The following is a 20,294-nucleotide window of genomic DNA, read 5'->3' as shown; positions in this document are numbered from 1 at the left end:
CCAAAAATATGCCCATCACAGTAACATCACTGTACTTGGGTGCTACCATGGAAACTCACACTAAACGTAGTTGATGACAGCCTACATCTGCACCCAATTGAGTCATCACTTGAGACTATATCTGGAAAAGAACAGGACTTGTAGTTTCTTCTTTATCCAGACATTCAGCTTTCTAAAATAGCAGAAATCTTAGGCCTAGATACATGGGATCAAAGGGACTTCTGAGCTCAGCTAGATTATGTGAGAAGCAAACTTCTGAGTGCTCTGAATACAAATGAGTCGATGTAAAAATCGCAGAAGAGTAGGCTATGACGAGGAGAATGTTATTGGGCAGACTCTGATGCACCCTATCTCGTGATAGTCAACGCTTTCTCGAAGCTATTCTCACCTTGATTATGTAAAATGGAATAAAGCCTTATTTAATGTCTAGGAAAATATATAGCAGGTGTTTGTTGTCGGATTCAATAGTGGAAGTGACTCCCCCACTTTCTAACATGTAACGCACTTTCTAACATGTAATGTCTGTCGTGACGTCACGTCTGTATTTCACAGGAGCCGGAGCTGCAGCATAGACTTCAGCACCAAAGCGAGAGGACAGCCAAGCTCCGGATAAGCAGCGCGCGGACACTGGTTTAATGCACGAGCGTGGACAGAGAAAATACAGACACAGCGTCCAATTTGCTCGGTCGGAAATTATCCCAACATCTCCAAGTCAGCCATTCTACCCTTCACTTGTAACTAATATCAGTTGACTCACGGACAGTCCGGCCATTGACAAAACAGCTGTTCTCACCCATCACGCTTGTTGATTACAGAGCCAGGCAAAGCAGGGGGGAAGAAGAACCACATCCCGACCAGACCAGCTCTGACATCTTCCAGAAACGCACCGTCTCTAACTTCCCTCACTGATCAACCTAATCACAACGGGAAATGGAGATCATTAAAGTAGATAAAGCAGACAAAGCACCCGGTAAGCCACTTATTTAAGTCATTTAATAGCAGACTGGGTGTGTGTGAAATAATCACAGCGTGTGTTTTGTGTGTATTGAATAAGTGGGTCTGGTGGCGTGGCAGTGCGTGGCCCACGCCTTTGTGTGAGTAGACTGCGGTACTTGGAGCTCGTACACAGAACAGGCGCCTTGCCGCTTAGCCTTCATGAAAATAGCAGTGGTGGACTAAGGTGTGGTTTATTTGGCTACGAACATCTGTGTACGTCTCCTGCTGCTGAGGGCGTAGAGCATCCATAGGCTACGACCACTCGCCTTTGTAAGGCTACCTCGTTGCTTTTGTTTTCAGCGAATGGCTGACAGAAAGAACCCTGATGCAGCAAATTTACTCAGGTTAGCGTTTTTCGTCATGAATCTTGTTCTGGAGGTAGCTCTGCAGAGCGGTCAACTGCCACAGACACAAAGTCATAACATCGGATTTTAAACATAACCCTAACGTTAACCCTAACCTTAACCACACGGCTAACTTGAATTCCTAACCCTAGCCATGAATTAAGACCAAAAAAATAATTGCTGTTTTCTTGAATTTCATGTAGCCAATTTTGACTTTGCTGGTGGCCCATCTAGCGGGAATCGCTCAGTTCTGCCTCCAGGGCAAGATTCATGACAATAAACGTCAACCTGCCAAATGTACAGCTCTGTAGGGTTTCGGGAGGGGAAGGGTGGGTTCTCTCAATTCTCTGACTATGGGCAAGGCTAAAGGCCCACACGCATTATCATTACACATGTAGCCTGTGTTCTAGCCTACTTCGACACCTGATATAAGAGGAGTAGCATATTGTTTGATAAAACGTGTTTTGAGTTGACCGGACTTTTATAATAATAATATTAAAATCTGAATTTTATCTGGGCTGCCTATTAAATACCCTGCTTCATGGGCCATGGCACATGTTACATGTCAATAGCCAATTCATGATGTTGTCAATTCGCAGGGTTGGGGAGTAACGGATTACATGTAAGGGATTACAAAAACAGCAACAGTAATCTGTTATGTTACCAGCAAAAATATTGTAATCATATTACAGATACTCTTGAAAAACTAGATGATTATTTCGAGGATTTACTTTTACATTCAGAAAGGATGTTTGGGCAAAAAATATTTGACACTTCTCTATTTTCTCAATAACATTCAAGTCAGCATTGAAAAAAGGCGCACGTTTAAGTTTGTTCCACCTGAGAGAGTCTGACCACAAGTCAGAGACACCAAATGTGTTTGATGGATCGCGGGAAAAGAGCAGGAATAGGCCACAGTCCAAGCTATGTTTTCCAATGGTGCGACAGCTGTCGGCATCCAAAGATTATCCAACTTGAATAAAAGCTTGGAGTTAAGGATGACAGCAGTGTTACTGATATAGCGCATGGATGTGAATCACACTCCTGCTCTCTCATTTAGCTATTTGCACCTTACGGATTGTGGTTGTTGTGGATGGCTGTTCACAAATCTAAATGTGTATTTGAACCCAATGTTTGAATTCAAGACGCCTACCAATCTTTGTTTTTGAAACCAGTGGACAGCCAGACAGCCAAATGAGGTCTTGCAACAGCTGCTTAGTGCAGATGCAAGCCTATGGAATACAAGTGGGGCTTTTATTGCTCAAGCTAATTCATGTTGATCGATAAAACAAATCCATAGGCCTAATGGACACATGCTCAAACCTGCACACTTTTGATAGACTTAAAGAGTCGATCTGGAGATGCTACATCCATTTTTTGACTTATGAATTATGTACACAGTACCAGTCAAAAGTTTGGACACACACTCATTCCAGGGTTTTTCTTAATTTTTTACTATTTTCTACATTGTAGAATAAGAGTGAAGACATCAAAACTATGAAATAAAACATATGGAATCATGTAGAAACCAAAATATATTTTATATTTGAGATTGTTCAAAGTCGCCACCCCTTTGCCTTGATGACAGCTTTGCACACTCTTGGCATTCTCTGAACCAGCTTCATGAGGTAGTCACCTGGAATGCATTTCAATTAACAGGTGTGCTTTGTTAAAAGTTCATTTGTGGTTTTTCTTTCCTTCTTAATGCATTTGAGCCAATCAGTTTTGTTGTGACAAGGTAGGGGTGATATACAGAAGATAGTCCTATTTGGTAAAAGACCACGTCTGTCACGCCCTGATCTGTTTCACCGGTCTTGGTTGGTTGTCTGTGATTGTCTCCACCCACCTCCAGGTGTCTCCTGTTTTCCCCATTAGTCCCCGGTGTATTTATCCCTGTGTTTCCTGTCTCTCTGTGTCTCTTGTTTTTCCAAGTCAACCAGCGTTTCTCCTAGCTCCTATTTTTCCCAGTCTCTGTTTTCTCGTAGCCCTCCTGGTTTTGACCCTTGCCTATCCTGACGCCAAATCCGCCTGCCTGACCACTCTGCCTGTTCTGACCTTGAGCTGCCTATCCCCTTGTACTGTTTGGACTCAGACCTGTTCACTGAAACCCTGCCTGTCCTGACCTCGACCCTGCCTATCGCCTGGTACTGTTTGGACTCTGACCTGGTTTATGAACTCTCGCCTGTCCCCGACCTGCCTTTTGCCTACCCCTTTTGGTATAATAAATATCGGAGCTCAACCATCTGCCTCCTGTGTCTGCATTTGCGTCTCGCCTTGTGCCCTTATAAAGTCCATATTATGGCAAGAACAGCTCAAATAAGCAAAGACAAACGACAGTCCATCATTACATTAAGACATGAAGGTCAGTCAATCTGGAAAATGCCAAGAACTTTGAAAGTTTCTTCAACCATCAAACCATCAAGCACTATGATGAAACTGGCTCTCGTGAGGACCGCCACAGGAAAGGAAGACCCAGAGTTACCTCTGCTGCAGAGGATAAATGCATTAGTTAACTGCACCTCAGATTGCAGCCCAAATTCATGTTTCACAGAGTACAAGTAACCGACACATCTCAACATCAACTGTTCAGAGGAGACTGCGTGAATCAGGCCTTCATGGTCGAATTGCTGCAAAGAAACCACTACTAAAGGACACCAATAAGAATAAGAGACTTTCTTGGGCAAAGAAACACAAGCATTGGACAATAGATGGTTGGAAATCTGTCCTTTGGTCTGATGAGTCCAAATTTGAGATTTTTGGTTCCAACAGTGAGACGCAGAGTAGGTGAACGGATGATCTCTGCATGTGTGGTTACCACCGTGAAGTATGGACGAGGAGGTTTGATGGTGTGCGTGTGCTTTGCTGGTGACACTGTCTGTGATTTATTTAGAATTCAAGGCACACTTAACCAGAATGGCAACCACAGCATTCTTCAGCGATACGCCATCTCATCTGTTTAGTGGGACTATCATTTGTTTATCAACAGGACAATGACCCAAAATGCACCTCCAGGCTGTGTAAGGGCTTTTTGACCAAGAAGGAAAGTGGTGGAGTGCTGCATCAGATGACCTGGCCTCCACAATCACCCAACCTCAACCCAATTGAGGTGGTTTGGGATGAGTTGGACCGCAGAGTGAAAGAAAAGCAGCCAACAAGTGTTCAGCATGTGTGGGAATTCCTTCAAGACTTTTGGAAAAGCATTCCTCATGAAGCTGGTTGAGAGAATGCCAAGAGTGTGCAAAGCTGTCATCAAGACAAAGGGTGGCTACTTTGAAGAATCTCAAACATTTATTTGGATTTGTTTATACTTTTTTGGTTACTACATGATTCCATATGTGTTATTTCATAGTTTTGATGTCTTCACTGTTATTCTACAATGTAGAAAATAGTAAAAATAAAGAAAAGCCCTTGAATGAGTAGGTATGTCCAAACGTTTGACTGGTACTGTATATATCCATTGATTCTTGAGGAATATAACTTGTCTCATGAGCTTAGATTAACTGTCACACTCCACGAGAACCCAAAATATAAGCTTGTTTTTCTCCAATGTTTTTAAACATTGTAAATGTAAAAAAACATTGTATAGCCTCATAACATGGTTAAAACAATCATTTTGATATCATGGATGGTCAGTCCTTGCATCCATAGCTCTGTCTTTTAATCTGAAAGTGGTTACATTTCTCCAGGCCCATCCCTCAGCTTTTTACCAAAACAGAGGCGGGGCGATCGTTTTGTTATTGTTTCATCTGTGCATTTTCCCTTTAAACAGCTGCATATTATCAATATATAAAAGTGTCACCAACAAAAAGGTTAACAGTAGGCCTATAGCAAATGCAACATATGGCATTCATTTTTCACGTGTAAATAGCACTTTCCAGTAGTGCTCAAAGCATGCCATTCCATGAGGGCAGCATTTATTTTTCAGCTCGAATCAATGAGCCCAATCAGTCCTCCATGACAACAAAATCATAAACAACAGAGTAGGGCTGGCTAATAAGTCCTTAGTTTTGAGGTTATGCTAGGTAAAACAATTAGGTTAATCTATACCTCCATATTTCCAAGTGTTATTTTTGAAGATCAAGGGGTATAACATTTATTGGAATGATTGGAATTCTGATACTTTGATTTTTATGTAAATAAATAATTAAAAATTATTATTATATGTAGTTGAAAGCGATGGGTTAGAAGAAGCCTACATAACCAACCCATAAAGTAAAATTTAACATCCATATATGGCCAGCTATGTAAACTTTAACATTGATTTATCCTGCAGTAGATGTTCTTCAATTGGTAACATACATTTGTGTCTTCTTCTAATTCCTCTTAATAAGGGCATTACAGAATGTAATCAGATTACGTTACTGAGTTTGGGTAGTCCAAAAATTACGTTACTGATTACAATTTTGGACAAGTAACTAGTAACTGTAACGGATTAGATTTAGAAAGTTACCTACCCAACATTGTCTATTCGTGTGTGTGAGTGTGCTTGGTTTGAGGTTAATGGCTGCCTACTTGTGTGACGAAGCTTATATGTGACGGATGCCCCATACACATAAAAGGTTACCTGACAATTCTAATGGGACACCTATAGATATCTCCATTCATTACTGGTTATAGGATGGACATTCCCTTACAAAGCTCCCTAATCTTATATCCAAACAGTTTTGCCTTAAAGATGGTATGTCACACACACACACAAAATCAACATTGGATAAATGTTTAGTGATATAATATAACCGCAGATGGTTATGTTCATTGTGCTGTGACTCGCTCATGCTCTGCGAACATTCCCATTTCATCATCCTCTATCCGCCTCTCAGGGCCATGGATGGTTAGTGCTACTGGTGTTTTTGTGTGTGTGCCCAGTGGTCCTAAACACCTCTGGAGCCTTGGTTCCTTGGATCCTGCTGGCTCAGAACACACACACACACACACACACACACACACACACACACACACACACACACACACACACACACACACACACACACACACACACACACACACACACACACACACACACACACACACACACACACACACACACACACACACTGACTGGAAGGTGGATTATATTATCATTGTTCACCACTGGGAATTACTGTAGATGTTTTTGGGACAAAACATGGTGTCTGATACCATCACAGATCAATATTTTGCTCCGGCCTCTTTCAGACAGGCTCTACTTCATCCTTCTTCTCTTTCTCAGTTTTGCCCTGGATTCTGTCCTGAATGTGGGGGAGTGCATGTGACTGCGTGTAAATGGGTTACATGTGTGTAAATGGGTTACATGTGTGGGATCGGAGTTATTTGCATAGAATTTTCATTCTAGATAAGTGTGGAAGGGAGCCATGTAATGTGAAAGATTGCAGATGCAGAGAAAGGGGGGAACTGGAGAATATAAAGTTGTGAGTTTGACATGGCCTCCAAGATGTCTGAAGAGAGGATGACTTGACATGCATTTCTGCAACAAACGTCTTGTGAAATAATTATACGCTTACTTTCTTTTCTTATCATGTGTTTGTAATGGTAGCTTTTCATTGAAACTCTATGGTGTTAAAGCTGCAATATACAACCTTTTGGGCCACCGGACCAAATTCACATAGAAATGTGAGTTCTAGATCTGACATTAAATCTAGGAAAGGGTCGACGTGCACTATGTGTGGAGCAATTTCTACATACATCTTTAATGTTCTTCTAAATAGAAGAATCGACTATGGCAATAACTTTTCTACAGGAACATTACTTTAGGTGATAAAGAGTCAAACCCAGAAGCAATTGTGGTAATGCTTTATTTCATGGCGCACGCACACACACACACACACACACACACACACACACACACACACACACACACACACACACACACACACACACACACGCTGCGAAGTAGTTAGCGTTAACGCTGGGACCGCTGATATATGTACAGGGATCCTTGCTCAGACAAGGCGGTACTACATTGGCGAAGCAGCTGGTTATCAAGCCCGGTCTATTACTGCCGGATACCAAGCACCAGAGGTGTGGACTCGAGTCACATGACTTGGACTCGAGTCAGATTCGAGTCACATATATGATGACTTGCAACTCGACTTTGACTTTAACACCAATGACTCGTGACTTAACTTGGACTTGAGCCTTTTGACTCGAACTGACTTGATACCCTCCCCAAGCTCAAATATAAAAAATGATGCTATTAAAAATTGAAGTGTGCAGTGCCTCAACTCTTCATTTAACGGATTACAGTTTGAATCGGACAGCAGCCAATCAAATTGTGCTAGCTGAGGAAAAGTTGCGTGTGGCAATGCAGAGGAATGTCGGCGGGTGAATTCAGATGGAGCCCTTGGAAAGATGATACCCCAAATTATGATTTTTGGATATAAAGACTACAAAAAAATACGGACTACGGATTGCAACTTGCAAAACATGCGGGAAGAAAATTACAGACGGAGGCGCAACAACTTCCAACATTTGAAGCTACACAAAGAACGGTAAGTCGTGGCTAATATAGCCGACAGCTATATATAACTTTGCTTGTGTAGCATGTAGGCTAACATAACATTAAGTCAATGAGACTCCACACATTCAGTCAGTGCGGGAACGTGATCATTGCACCCAAGATTGAGCTACAACTGGCTAGGCAGTTGGTAGTCTAAATCCTGCCTGATGTTACTGCTGTTCCTAAAACCATTGATATATCTTAGCCTACTTTAACCACACACAGAGAGAGAGGGTGTGTGTGTGTGTGTGTGTGTGTGTGTGTGTGTGTGTGTGTGTGTGTGTGTGTGTGTGTGTGTGTGTGTGTGTGTGTGTGTGTGTGTGTGTGTGTGTGTGTGTGTGTGTGTGTGTGTGTGTGTGTGTGTGTGTGTGTGTGTGTGTGTGTGCGTGAAGGTTGGGCGATTGTGTAGAAGTCTACATCGCCCAATTGCGCCCCATAGCGATCCTCGATCGTCGATCAATCAGGACTAAATTGATGAAGTAAGGGGTGATGGGGAAAAAACTGTGGAGACCGTTGAACACTATTATGGTTAGGAATTTTGTTGAAAGAGGGTATATTTATTACAAAACCACACAACATCGCAAACTACTCTACTGAATATTTTACAGACAAAGTGGACAAGTTGAGGAAGGCTCTGATTCCAACTGATGGCTCCATGTCATATACCCTTGTAAAATATTATATCATGAAGGAGATGCAATGAATGTTCGAATTTCATCAAGTTGAAAGGGAAGAGGTAGAAAGGATGCTGTTGTCTCTTTCGGATGACAAGTCACCTGGTACAGATAATCTTGACATCAAATTGCTTAGAGTTACAGCTAACCAAATATCAGCCCCAATCTCTCATATTTGTAATAAGTGGAAGAAGCCTAGAAAGAGTCAAAGGTTATTCCACTATCTAAAGATAAAATCTGCATTCACTGGTCCTAATAATTGTCCTTTAAGCTTGCTGCCTGTGTTAAGAAAATAATTGGAAAAACTGGTATCAAATCAAGGATTATTTCTCATGTAATGGTCTGATAATGGGTTTCCAGCATGCATAAAAAGAAGGGCATTCTATGCTGATGACTCTACAATGTATAGCGCAGCATCAGAACGTAACGATAATCAAATGGCTACCCAGACTAATTGCATTTCTGCCCCTCTCCCTTTGGAACGCTGCTGCTACTCTCTGTTATTATCTATGCATAGTCACTTTAATAACTCTACCTACATGTACATATTAACTCAATTACCTCCACACCAGTGCCCCCCGCACATTGACACATTGACTCTACCGGTACCCCCTGTATTTAGCCCCGCTATTGTTATTTACTGCTGGTCTTTAAATATTTGTTATTCTTATCTCTTACTTTTTTGTAGGTATTTTCTGAAAACTGCATTGTTGGTTAAGGGGTTGTAAGTAAGCATTTCACATGTGACAAACACAATTTTATTTTATTTAATAATGTACTGAGTAGTGAACTAAGAATGGTGTCTGAGTGGGTTGATATGAACAAATTGGTGTTGAACATATCTAAAACTAAATGTATTGTGTTTGGTTCAAGATACAGTGGGGCAAAAAAGTATTTAGTCAGCCACCAATTGTGCAAGTTCTCCCACTTAAAAAGATGAGTGAGGCCTGTAATTTTCATCATAGGTACATTTCAACTATGACAGACAAAATTAGCATGTTTTATGAATTTATCCCCAATTGAATTTGTCGATGAATAGAACGCATGTAGAGCCAGTGAAAAAAACGAAACTACTCGGCATCATGTTGGACGCAGCTTTATCATGGTCAGGACACATAGATACTATTGTTATTAACATGGGTAAGGGAATTGTTGTTACAAGAAAATGTTCAGAGTATGTAACATCTAGCACTCTGAATCCGGTGATTCAATCCCTGTCCTATCACACTTAGAGTACTGTCTAGTTATATGGTCAATCCCTGGTCCTATCACACTTAGAGTACTGTCTAGTTATATGGTCAATCCCTGGTCCTATCACACTTAGAGTACTGTCCAGTTATATGGTCAATCCCTGGTCCTATCACACTTAGAGTACTGTCTAGTTATATAGTCAATCCCTGTCCTATCACACTTAGAGTACTGTCTAGTTATATGGTCAATCCCTGGTCCTATCACACTTAGAGTACTGTCTAGTTATATGGTCAATCCCTGGTCCTATCACACTTAGAGTACTGTCCAGTTATATAGTCAATCCCTGGTCCTATCACACTTAGAGTACTGTCCAGTTATATAGTCAATCCCTGGTCCTATCACACTTAGAGTACTGTCTAGTTATATAGTCAATCCCTGTCCTATCACACTTAGAGTACTGTCTAGTTATATAGTCAATCCCTGGTCCTATCACACTTAGAGTACTGTCCAGTTATATAGTCAATCCCTGGTCCTATCACACTTAGAGTACTGTCTAGTTATATAGTCAATCCCTGGTCCTATCACACTTAGAGTACTGTCTAGTTATATAGTCAATCCCTGGTCCTATCACACTTAGAGTACTGTCTAGTTATATGGTCAATCCCTGTCCTATCACACTTAGAGTACTGTCTAGTTATATGGTCAATCCCTGTCCTATCACACTTAGAGTACTGTCTAGTTATATGGTCAATCCCTGGTCCTATCACACTTAGAGTACTGTCTAGTTATATGGTCAATCCCTGGTCCTATCACACTTAGAGTACTGTCTAGTTATATGGTCAATCCCTGGTCCTATCACACTTAGAGTACTGTCTAGTTATATAGTCAATCCCTGTCCTATCACACTTAGAGTACTGTCCAGTTATATAGTCAATCCCTGTCCTATCACACTTAGAGTACTGTCTAGTTATATAGTCAATCCCTGGTCCTATCACACTTAGAGTACTGTCCAGTTATATAGTCAATCCCTGGTCCTATCACACTCTGAGTACTGTCCAGTTATATAGTCAATCCCTGGTCCTATCACACTTAGAGTACTGTCTAGTTATATAGTCAATCCCTGTCCTATCACACTTAAAGTACTGTCTAGTTATATAGTCAATCCCTGGTCCTATCACACTTAGAGTACTGTCCAGTTATATAGTCAATCCCTGTCCTATCACACTTAGAGTACTGTCTAGTTATATGGTCAATCCCTGTCCTATCACACTTAAAGTACTGTCTAGTTATATAGTCAATCCCTGTCCTATCACACTTAGAGTACTGTCTAGTTATATGGTCAATCCCTGTCCTATCACACTTAAAGTACTGTCTAGTTATATAGTCAATCCCTGTCCTATCACACTTAGAGTACTGTCTAGTTATATAGTCAATCCCTGGTCCTATCACACTTAGAGTACTGTCCAGTTATATAGTCAATCCCTGTCCTATCACACTTAGAGTATTGTCTAGTTATATGGTCATCTGCAGCAAAGAAATATGTAAAAAAGCTTCAAATGGCTCAAAACAGGGCTGCCAGATTGCAGTTGTTGACATACACCTTAGCCAAATACATTTCAACTCAGTTTTTCACAATTCATGACATTTAATCCTAGTAAACATTCATGTAACTAAGGCCTGGAATGTCAATACAATCAAACTAGCAAGGGCAATTAATTAGTCATAATGTGGCTAATAGGCTAGCGCAGTGCTTCCCAAACTTGGGCCATGGGCCACCAGGGGGTGCACGTTTCGATTTTTGCCCTAGCACTACACAGCTGATTACAATAATCAACTAATCATCAAGATTTGATCATTTGAATCAGCTGTGTCGTTTTAAGGCAAAAAACAAAATGTACACCCCTTCGGTTCCTGAGGATCGAGTTTGGGAAACGCTGGGCTATTTATGTAGCTATTTAACAAGCTTAAAACACAGAGCCTAACGTTAGCTAGCTAGATGCTGGTAGGATATCATGTCATTGGAGGAGTGTGTAAGTGACCGACTTTTCCCCCTCATATCGATTTTCGGTGGCTACAGCAAGAGATGCAGGTGTCATTTGGTTAGCTAGCAAGACATATGAATGCTTTGCTAGCTAGTTAGCTATGCAGAAACTGAACGACCTTTATCCAGCTAGCATATCTCTTGTGTTCTAATTTCACTCTGGCTATCTACTCCAATTTCAGAGCACTCTCGTCTGACTGCGCCAGAGTGCAGAATAACTGAAGAATTTACGAACAAGCAACACCCGCTGAATATGACCGGTGTCAGTCAACGTCAGTAAAAAAGTAATTCAATTGTTGCCAGCAGCACAGTTAATCAGTAACGCTCTAGATAACATGTAAACAGTCTAACCAGCTCTGCTCGGGTGAGTAAAATGGCCAGTGAGGCGTTCTCTCATTTGTCTCTGGAAGTATCTAGCAAGCTAGCCAACTTTAGCCAGTTACCTTGGGTGCTTGATTGCCGTTGTGAGCAGGTAGCCTAGCGGTTAAGAGCGTTGGGCTAGTAACCAAAAGGTTGTGCTGGTTCAAATCCCAGAGCCAACTAGGTGAAGAGTCTGTTGATGTGCCCTTGAGCAAGGCACTTTACCCTAATTTATCCTGTAAGTTGCTCTGGATAAGAGTGTCTGCTAAACTAAACTGTTATGAATGTTGTGATCAATCCTACTCCTCGGCCAGAGCATGCAGTGTGTGCTCTGAACACTTGGAGACTGAAACGCTCTGAATTCTTGAACAACCCAGGACACGCTGACATACTGGGGGCAAATTATGAATTAGTTGTCGATCAAATGTATTTGGATTTGGGCAGGCATGCAAGTTTCCATTCAGTTGTCAAAACGTGGTTTGGAGCTGCAGAAGGACGAACAGGCAACTATTACTCATTGTTTATCAGTGAAATTTTGACTGCCAACTAGCTAAAAATGTTTGAGAGGGATTATCTAATGTTCCCTCTAGATTTTTTTTCTCAACTCGCTCTGGCTAGTATTAGTTGTTGTGCATAACTGAGGGAGAGAGAGCCTACCTTTTCATGGTTGTTTGATCAATAGGACTGTACATTTCCCAAATACATGAGAACTCCTGTGATATTTACATATATTTACAATGCGCTCTATTGCTCTAAAGTCACACTGTTGCTACTGCCTGTAAATACACATGCCAGTTCAAAGTGAATGATTGCAGGCCCATGTGGCAAATGGCTTATTTGCATAAATGTAGCTCTGGTTGGCTATGGCACACTGGTCTGCGTAGACTCTGGTCATGGAGGAGACAATATGTTTTTATTAGGCTTTATTTACAACAGTTTCTAATAATTGTCCAAACGCACGGCCGGTTTCCCACTCTATATTCCTATAGAATTTTCACAAATCCCTTACTATACATCGTTCCCAAACATTCTATGAATTTATGAAAACGTGAAAATGACCATATCTAATAACCCTTTCTAAATGACCATATTCGTCCTGGGCCTGTATATAAACAGATTTGAATATGATTTAATGTTGCTAAAACGCTGTCAGTTCCACTTTCAGTACCTGGTAAGCAGGAGCCTTTTGGATATTTACCAACAAGTCAATATTCTTTGTTGATCTCAAGCATTGTTGCTGAGAGAGACGAGAGAGAAAGGGAGAGAGAGAGAGAGAGAGAGTGAAAGGAAGATGGAGACAGAAAGGGAAAGAGGGGTCATAAAGATTCTCATTTAGATCCACCTCCACAGCAGAACAGTGAAAATGAAACAGGGTCTGTTGAATAATTCGTCTTGGGGAACAGTTCAGGTTGCTATCACAAGACATCCCTGTAGAAACCATCCACCAAAACGAATGATGAGCACAATCTAGAGCACTACTTTTGACCAAGGTCCATAGGTAGTAATGCACTACATAAGGAATAGGGTGTTATGTTGGTAGCATACATGGACACACAGTGAACTAAGCCCTTTGTACCATGCTGTTTCATTTTAGAAATGTTATAGTCATTTCGCAGACACTCTTATCCAGAGTGACTTACAGGAGCAATTAGGGGTAAGTGCCTTGCTCAAGGGCACATTGACAGATTTTTTTCACCTAGTTAACACAGGGAGTCAAACCAGCAACCTTTTAGTTACTAGCCCAGCAGTCTTAACCACTATGCTACCTGCTGTTTCAGACAAAAAGCTGCACCCTACTGCATTTTATATAGTGTAATGCAATTGGAAAATCTTGGCTATGCATTACATTTACATTTAAGTCATTTAGCAGACGCTCTTATCCAGAGCGACTTACAAATTGGTGCATTCACCTTATGACATCCAGTGGAACAGTCACTTTACAATAGTGCATCTAAATCTTAAAAGGGGGGGGGGTGAGAAGGATTACTTATCCTATCCTAGGTATTCCTTAAAGAGGTGGGGTTTCAGGTGTCTCCGGAAGGTGGTGATTGACTCCGCTGTCCTGGCGTCGTGAGGGAGTTTGTTCCACCATTGGGGAGCCAGAGCAGCGAACAGTTTTGACTGGGCTGAGCGGTAACTGTACTTCCTCAGTGGTAGGGAAGCGAGCAGGCCAGAGGTGGATGAACGCAGTGCCCTTGTTTGGGTGTAGGGCCTGATCAGAGCCTGGAGGTACTGAGGTGCCGTTCCCCTCACAGCTCCGTAGGCAAGCACCATGGTCTTGTAGCGGATGCGAGCTTCAACTGGAAGCCAGTGGAGAGAGCGGAGGAGCGGGGTGACGTGAGAGAACTTGGGAAGGTTGAACACCAGACGGGCTGCGGCGTTCTGGATGAGTTGTAGGGGTTTAATGGCACAGGCAGGGAGCCCAGCCAACAGCGAGTTGCAGTAATCCAGACGGGAGATGACAAGTGCCTGGATTAGGACCTGCGCCGCTTCCTGTGTGAGGCAGGGTCGTACTCTGCGGATGTTGTAGAGCATGAACCTACAGGAACGGGCCACCGCCTTGATGTTAGTTGAGAACGACAGGGTGTTGTCCAGGATCACGCCAAGGTTCTTAGCGCTCTGGGAGGAGGACACAATGGAGTTGTCAACCATGATGGCGAGATCATGGAACGGGCAGTCCTTCCCCGGGAGGAAGAGCAGCTCCGTCTTGCCGAGGTTCAGCTTGAGGTGGTGATCCGTCATCCACACTGATATGTCTGCCAGACATGCAGAGATGCGATTCGCCACCTGGTCATCAGAAGGGGGAAAGGAGAAGATTAATTGTGTGTCGTCTGCATAGCAATGATAGGAGAGACCATGTGAGGTTATGACAGAGCCAAGTGACTTGGTGTATAGCGAGAATAGGAGAGGGCCTAGAACAGAGCCCTGGGGGACACCAGTGGTGAGAGCGCGTGGTGAGGAGACAGATTCTCGCCACGCCACCTGGTAGGAGCGACCTGTCAGGTAGGACGCAATCAAGCGTGGGCCGCGCCGGAGATGCCCAACTCGGAGAGGGTGGAGAGGAGGATCTGATGGTTCACAGTATCGAAGGCAGCCGATAGGTCTAGAAGGATGAGAGCAGAGGAGAGAGAGTTAGCTTTAGCGGTGCGGAGCACCTCCGTGATACAGAGAAGAGCAGTCTCAGTTGAATGACTAGTCTTGAAACCTGACTGATTTGGATCAAGAAGGTCATTCTGAGAGAGATAGCGGGAGAGCTGGCCAAGGACGGCACGTTCAAGAGTTTTGGAGAGAAAAGAAAGAAGGGATACTGGTCTGTAGTTGTTGACATCGGAGGGATCGAGTGTAGGTTTTTTCAGAAGGGGTGCAACTCTCGCTCTCTTGAAGACGGAAGGGACGTAGCCAGCGGTCAGGGATGAGTTGATGAGCGAGGTGAGGTAAGGGAGAAGGTCTCCGGAAATGGTCTGGAGAATAGAGGAGGGGATAGGGTCAAGCGGGCAGGTTGTTGGGCGGCCGGCCGTCACAAGACGCGAGATTTCATCTGGAGAGAGAGGGGAGAAAGAGGTCAGAGCACAGGGTAGGGCAGTGTGAGCAGAACCAGCGGTGTCGTTTGACTTAGCAAACGAGGATCGGATGTCGTCGACCTTCTTTTCAAAATGGTTGACAAAGTCATCTGCAGGGAGGGAGGAGGGGGGGAGGGGGAGGAGGATTCAGGAGGGAGGAGAAGGTGGCAGAGAGCTTCCTAGGGTTAGAGGCAGAAGCTTGGAATTTAGAGTGGTAGAAAGTGGCTTTAGCAGCAGAGACAGAAGAGGAAAATGTAGAGAGGAGGGAGCGAAAGGATGCCAGGTCCGCAGGGAGGCGAGTTTTCCTCCATTTCCGCTCGGCTGCCCGGAGCCCTGTTCTGTGAGCTCGCAATGAGTCGTCGAGCCACGGAGCGGGAGGGGAGGACCGAGCCGGCCTGGAGGATAGGGGGCATAGAGAGTCAAAGGATGCAGAAAGGGAGGAAGAGGAGGGTTGAGGAGGCAGAATCAGGAGATAGGTTGGAGAAGGTTTGAGCAGAGGGAAGAGATGATAGGATGGAAGAGGAGAGAGTAGCGGGGGAGAGAGAGCGAAGGTTGGGACGGCGCGATACCATCCGAGTAGGGGCTGTGTGGGAAGTGTTGGATGAGAGCGAGAGGGAAAAGGATACAAGGTAGTGGTCGGAGACTTGGAGGGGAGTTGCAATGAGGTTAGTGGAAGAACGGCATCTAGTAAAGATGAGGTCGAGCGTATTGCCTGCCTTGTGAGTAGGGGGGGAAGGTGAGAGGGTGAGGTCAAAAGAGGAGAGGAGTGGAAAGAAGGAGGCAGAGAGGAATGAGTCAAAGGTAGACGTGGGGAGGTTAAAGTCGCCCAGAACTGTGAGAGGTGAGCCGTCCTCAGGAAAGGAGTTTATCAAGGCATCAAGCTCATTGATGAACTCTCCGAGGGAACCTGGAGGGCGATAAATGATAAGGATGTTAAGCTTGAAAGGGCTGGTAACTGTGACAGCATGGAATTCAAAGGAGGCGATAGACAGATGGGTAAGGGGAGAAAGAGAGAATGACCACTTGGGAGAGATGAGGATCCCGGTGCCACCACCCCGCTGACCAGAAGCTCTCGGGGTGTGCGAGAACACGTGGGCGGACAAAGAGAGAGCAGTAGGAGTGGCAGTGTTATCTGTGGTGATCCATGTTTCCGTCAGTGCCAAGAAGTCGAGGGACTGGAGGGAGGCATAGGCTGAGATGAACTCTGCCTTGTTGGCCGCAGATCGGAAGTTCCAGAGGCTACCGGAGACCTGGAACTCCACGTGGGTCATGCGCGCTGGGACCACCAGATTAGGGTGTGGAGCGTTTGTATGGTCTGTGCAGAGAGGAGAGAACAGGGATAGACAGACACATAGTTGACAGGCTACAGAAGAGGCTACGCTAATGCAAAGGAGATTGGAATGACAAGTGGACTACACGTCTCGAATGTTCAGAAAGTTAAGCTTACGTAGCAAGAATCTTATTGACTAAAATGATTAAAATGATACAGTACTGCTGAAGTAGGCTAGCTGGCAGTGGCTGCGTTGTTGACTTTGTAGGCTAGCTGGCAGTGGCTGCGTTGTTGACACTACACTAATCAAGTCGTTCCGTTGAGTGTAATAGTTTCTACAGTGCTGCTATTCGGGGCTAGCTGGCTAGCTAGCAGTGTTGATTACGTTACGTTGCGTTAAAAGAACGACAATAGCTGGCTAGCTAACCTAGAAAATCGCTCTAGACTACACAATTATCTTTTATACAAAGACGGCTATGTAGCTAGCTATGTAGCTAGCTACGATCAAACAAATCAAACCGTTGTACTGTAATGAAATTAAATGAAAATGTGATACTACCTGTGGAGCGAATAGCTGGCTAGCTAACCTAGAAAATCGCTCTAGACGTTGGCTAGCTGTTGGCTAGCTAGCAGTGTCTCCTACGTTAAGGACGACAAATAGCTGGCTAGCTAACCTCGGTAAATTAAGATAATCACTCTAAGACTACACAATTATCTTGGATACGAAGACAGCAAAGACAGCTATGTAGCTAGCTAACACTACACTAATCAAGTCGTTCAGTTGAGTGTAATAGTTTCTACAGTGCTGCTAATCGGTGGACGTTTGCTAGCTGGCTAGCTGCTGGGCAGAGCAGTGAAGACTACGTTAGGACGACGGAATACGATAATTACGCAATTATCTTTGATACAAAGACGGCTATGTAGCTAGCTAAGAAGAAATTGCTAAGATTAGACAAATCAAACCGTTGTACTATAATGAAATGTAATGAAATGTAATGAAAAAGTTATACTACCTGCGGAGCGAAATGCGGATGCGACCGCTCGCTCCAACCCGTCAGTACTTGATTTCATTATACGATGTGCACCGCCACTGACAAATCAACCTTGCTAAATGCTTCCGAACACAGCTTTGCAAAAATAACTTGAATATAGACAGGGCAAGGGCAATTGTGTGGGGGGAGCAGGTGGGGAGACCGAAGGACTTTTGTCAAATGATATCAGGTAGCGAGCGGGAATCACATCACAGACAATTTTAGCTAATTATCAACTTTTCAACTACTTGGCATGTTAGCTAAATCTTCCCCTAACCTTAACACTTTTAGCTAACCCTTCCTCTAACCTTAACCTTTTTAGCCAACCCTAACCTTAACGGTAATCCTAACCTTAAAAACCCTTTAACCTAACTCCTAAACTTAACCTTAACCCTAGCCCCTAACCGAGCTAATGTTAGCCAGCTAGCTAACGTTAGCCACCTAGCTGCCTAGTTAGAATTCGTAACATATAAGTTTGGCAAATTCTTAACATATTGTACGTTTTTCAATTTCGAAATAATACATACCATATGAAACGTAGCATATTATACTAAAGGAAGTGTCTTGGATTTACATACAGAATAATATGAAATGCTCTGAGACCAGGTTGGGATGTCTAGTCAGTCAGTTTCTAGGTGTGGTTAATAAACTAAGCCAAAGCTGTCATAAATGTTTAGGGTGGGTTTACTGGGCACAGATTAAGGCCAGCCTTGGACTAAAAAGCAAGCTCAATAGAAAATCTAATGCTTCATGGTCCGGGATTAGTCTTAATGTGTCCGGGATTCATTTGGTTCAGGTCAGCATCACAAACACAACAATTTCAAGGAATTCAGAAATCATTTCCAGACACATCATTTTCATTGAATCAGTTTCAATACAATCCCATACAAATAAAATGTTATTTATTGATCCATTACACAGACAACTGAAATGGTTAGTTTTGTTGTCATAGAACCCAGTCCCACCCCACAACAGTACCTCTCCATTCCTCGCCTACAGTTTTACAAAGGGGCAGGCCCTGTCTGTGAGAGAGTGTTTAGGTTCTCCTCTGCTGCTCGGAGTGTAACCTGAGGCCCTGCTGATGGGACAAAAGGGTTTCAGTCTCTCCCTTTCTCACACTCTCCATCAGCCGACCTGCTAGCTAAGAGCCCAGGAGACCCAGACACACACAGTCAAACAAGGTGCTGGGTTACACAATCAATGTCTGTCTGCTGCCCAGATGTAGTGGGGAAAGAACCCAAACAACTTTGGTTGCCAAGAGTGGGACAGTCCCCAGGTCTCCAATGCAGAGTAGTGTTGTGGCTGCTCTGTTAAAGATTTTCATCTGAATGTTAGACTGATGTTATGTTTGTTTCCTCTACCAGCCACCACCGCCATGTCTTGGGAGGCCTGGGTTAACATAGTTTTTGAGTAAAAGTGCAAGCACAGTCAAGCTTGAGCTTAAGTATTTGAATAATAGTATTGGAAACCAGGGGCCCTATTTTCGGCGGCCGTTAAGGTGGCGCTAATGTCAAACGGCATGTTAATTTGCAATTTCGTAATGTAAAAACTGCCGCACTGGCATTTTCCAGCCCTAATTTTCCAGCCCTAATGCCAGGTTTGGCTATATCCCTGGTCTTAGATAAACTCGCTTGCACTCAGATGGTTGGGTGGAAAAAATTGAGGTGTGTCCTTAAACATGATCCAAAGTGTTAATTTCAGGCAGCGCTGATAGGGATATTTGAGGCCAACCAACAGCTGATTTTAGCGGTAACGCAGTTGGTTATGGCATGCTTTTGACAGCGGAAACGCAGCCTATCCAGCCGTGATGCACACTGCCCATATGCGTATGGAACGACAGTAGCCTAATGTGCTTTTAGTGCCTGTATAATTCATATTTAGAAACATAAAAACTCATGTTTTTTCCCATTCCATTTGTTTTTATTACAAACCAAGTGCTCTCAATTGCATTTTTTTGTGTCTGTCTAATGCAATCGTGAGGTAATCAAGACTATCGATGAACGGTTTGGCCCCTGAGACCGCTTGGAAATAAATCTTAACCACCAAAGCTTTATTAAAATACCAATTTTTAGAGGAGTAAAACTGTGAGTTGACGTTATCATTTTATCTGTGTAGCCGATGTGAAATGGCTAGCTCGTTAGCGGTGGTGCGCACTAGTGGCGTTTCAATCGGTGACGTCACTTGTTCTGAGACCTTGAAGTAGTGGATCCCCTTGCTTTCCAAGGGCCACGGCTTTTGTAGAGCGATGGATAAACGATGCTTCGAGGGTGACTGTTGACGCTCTGCACGAGCGTCCCTGGTTCGCGCCCAGGTCGGGGCGAGGGGACGGAC

The 20,294-nt window shown here is 43.5% G+C and overlaps 1 protein-coding gene across 2 annotated transcripts in view; it reads left to right on the top strand.

Annotated features, from left to right (window-relative positions):
* Positions 1-443: 443 nt before the first annotated feature.
* LOC118397024 (fibroblast growth factor 12-like) overlaps positions 444-20,294 on the top strand; it is a 127,974-nt gene continuing 108,123 nt past the window's right edge. The window contains exons 1-2 of one of the 2 annotated variants that reach the window (XM_035791418.2): positions 444-711; positions 816-970. In XM_035791418.2, coding sequence (XP_035647311.1) covers positions 931-970 — 40 coding nt within the window. In that variant the 5' untranslated portion in view covers positions 444-711; positions 816-930. Of the gene's footprint in view, positions 971-20,294 lie in introns of both variants that reach the window. The other variant, XM_035791417.2, reaches the window with a different exon arrangement.

Source organism: Oncorhynchus keta, chromosome 18 (genome assembly GCF_023373465.1).
Source record: "Oncorhynchus keta strain PuntledgeMale-10-30-2019 chromosome 18, Oket_V2, whole genome shotgun sequence".
Taxonomy (NCBI): Eukaryota; Metazoa; Chordata; class Actinopteri; order Salmoniformes; family Salmonidae; genus Oncorhynchus; species Oncorhynchus keta.
This window is presented reverse-complemented; position numbering and strand designations above follow the sequence as displayed.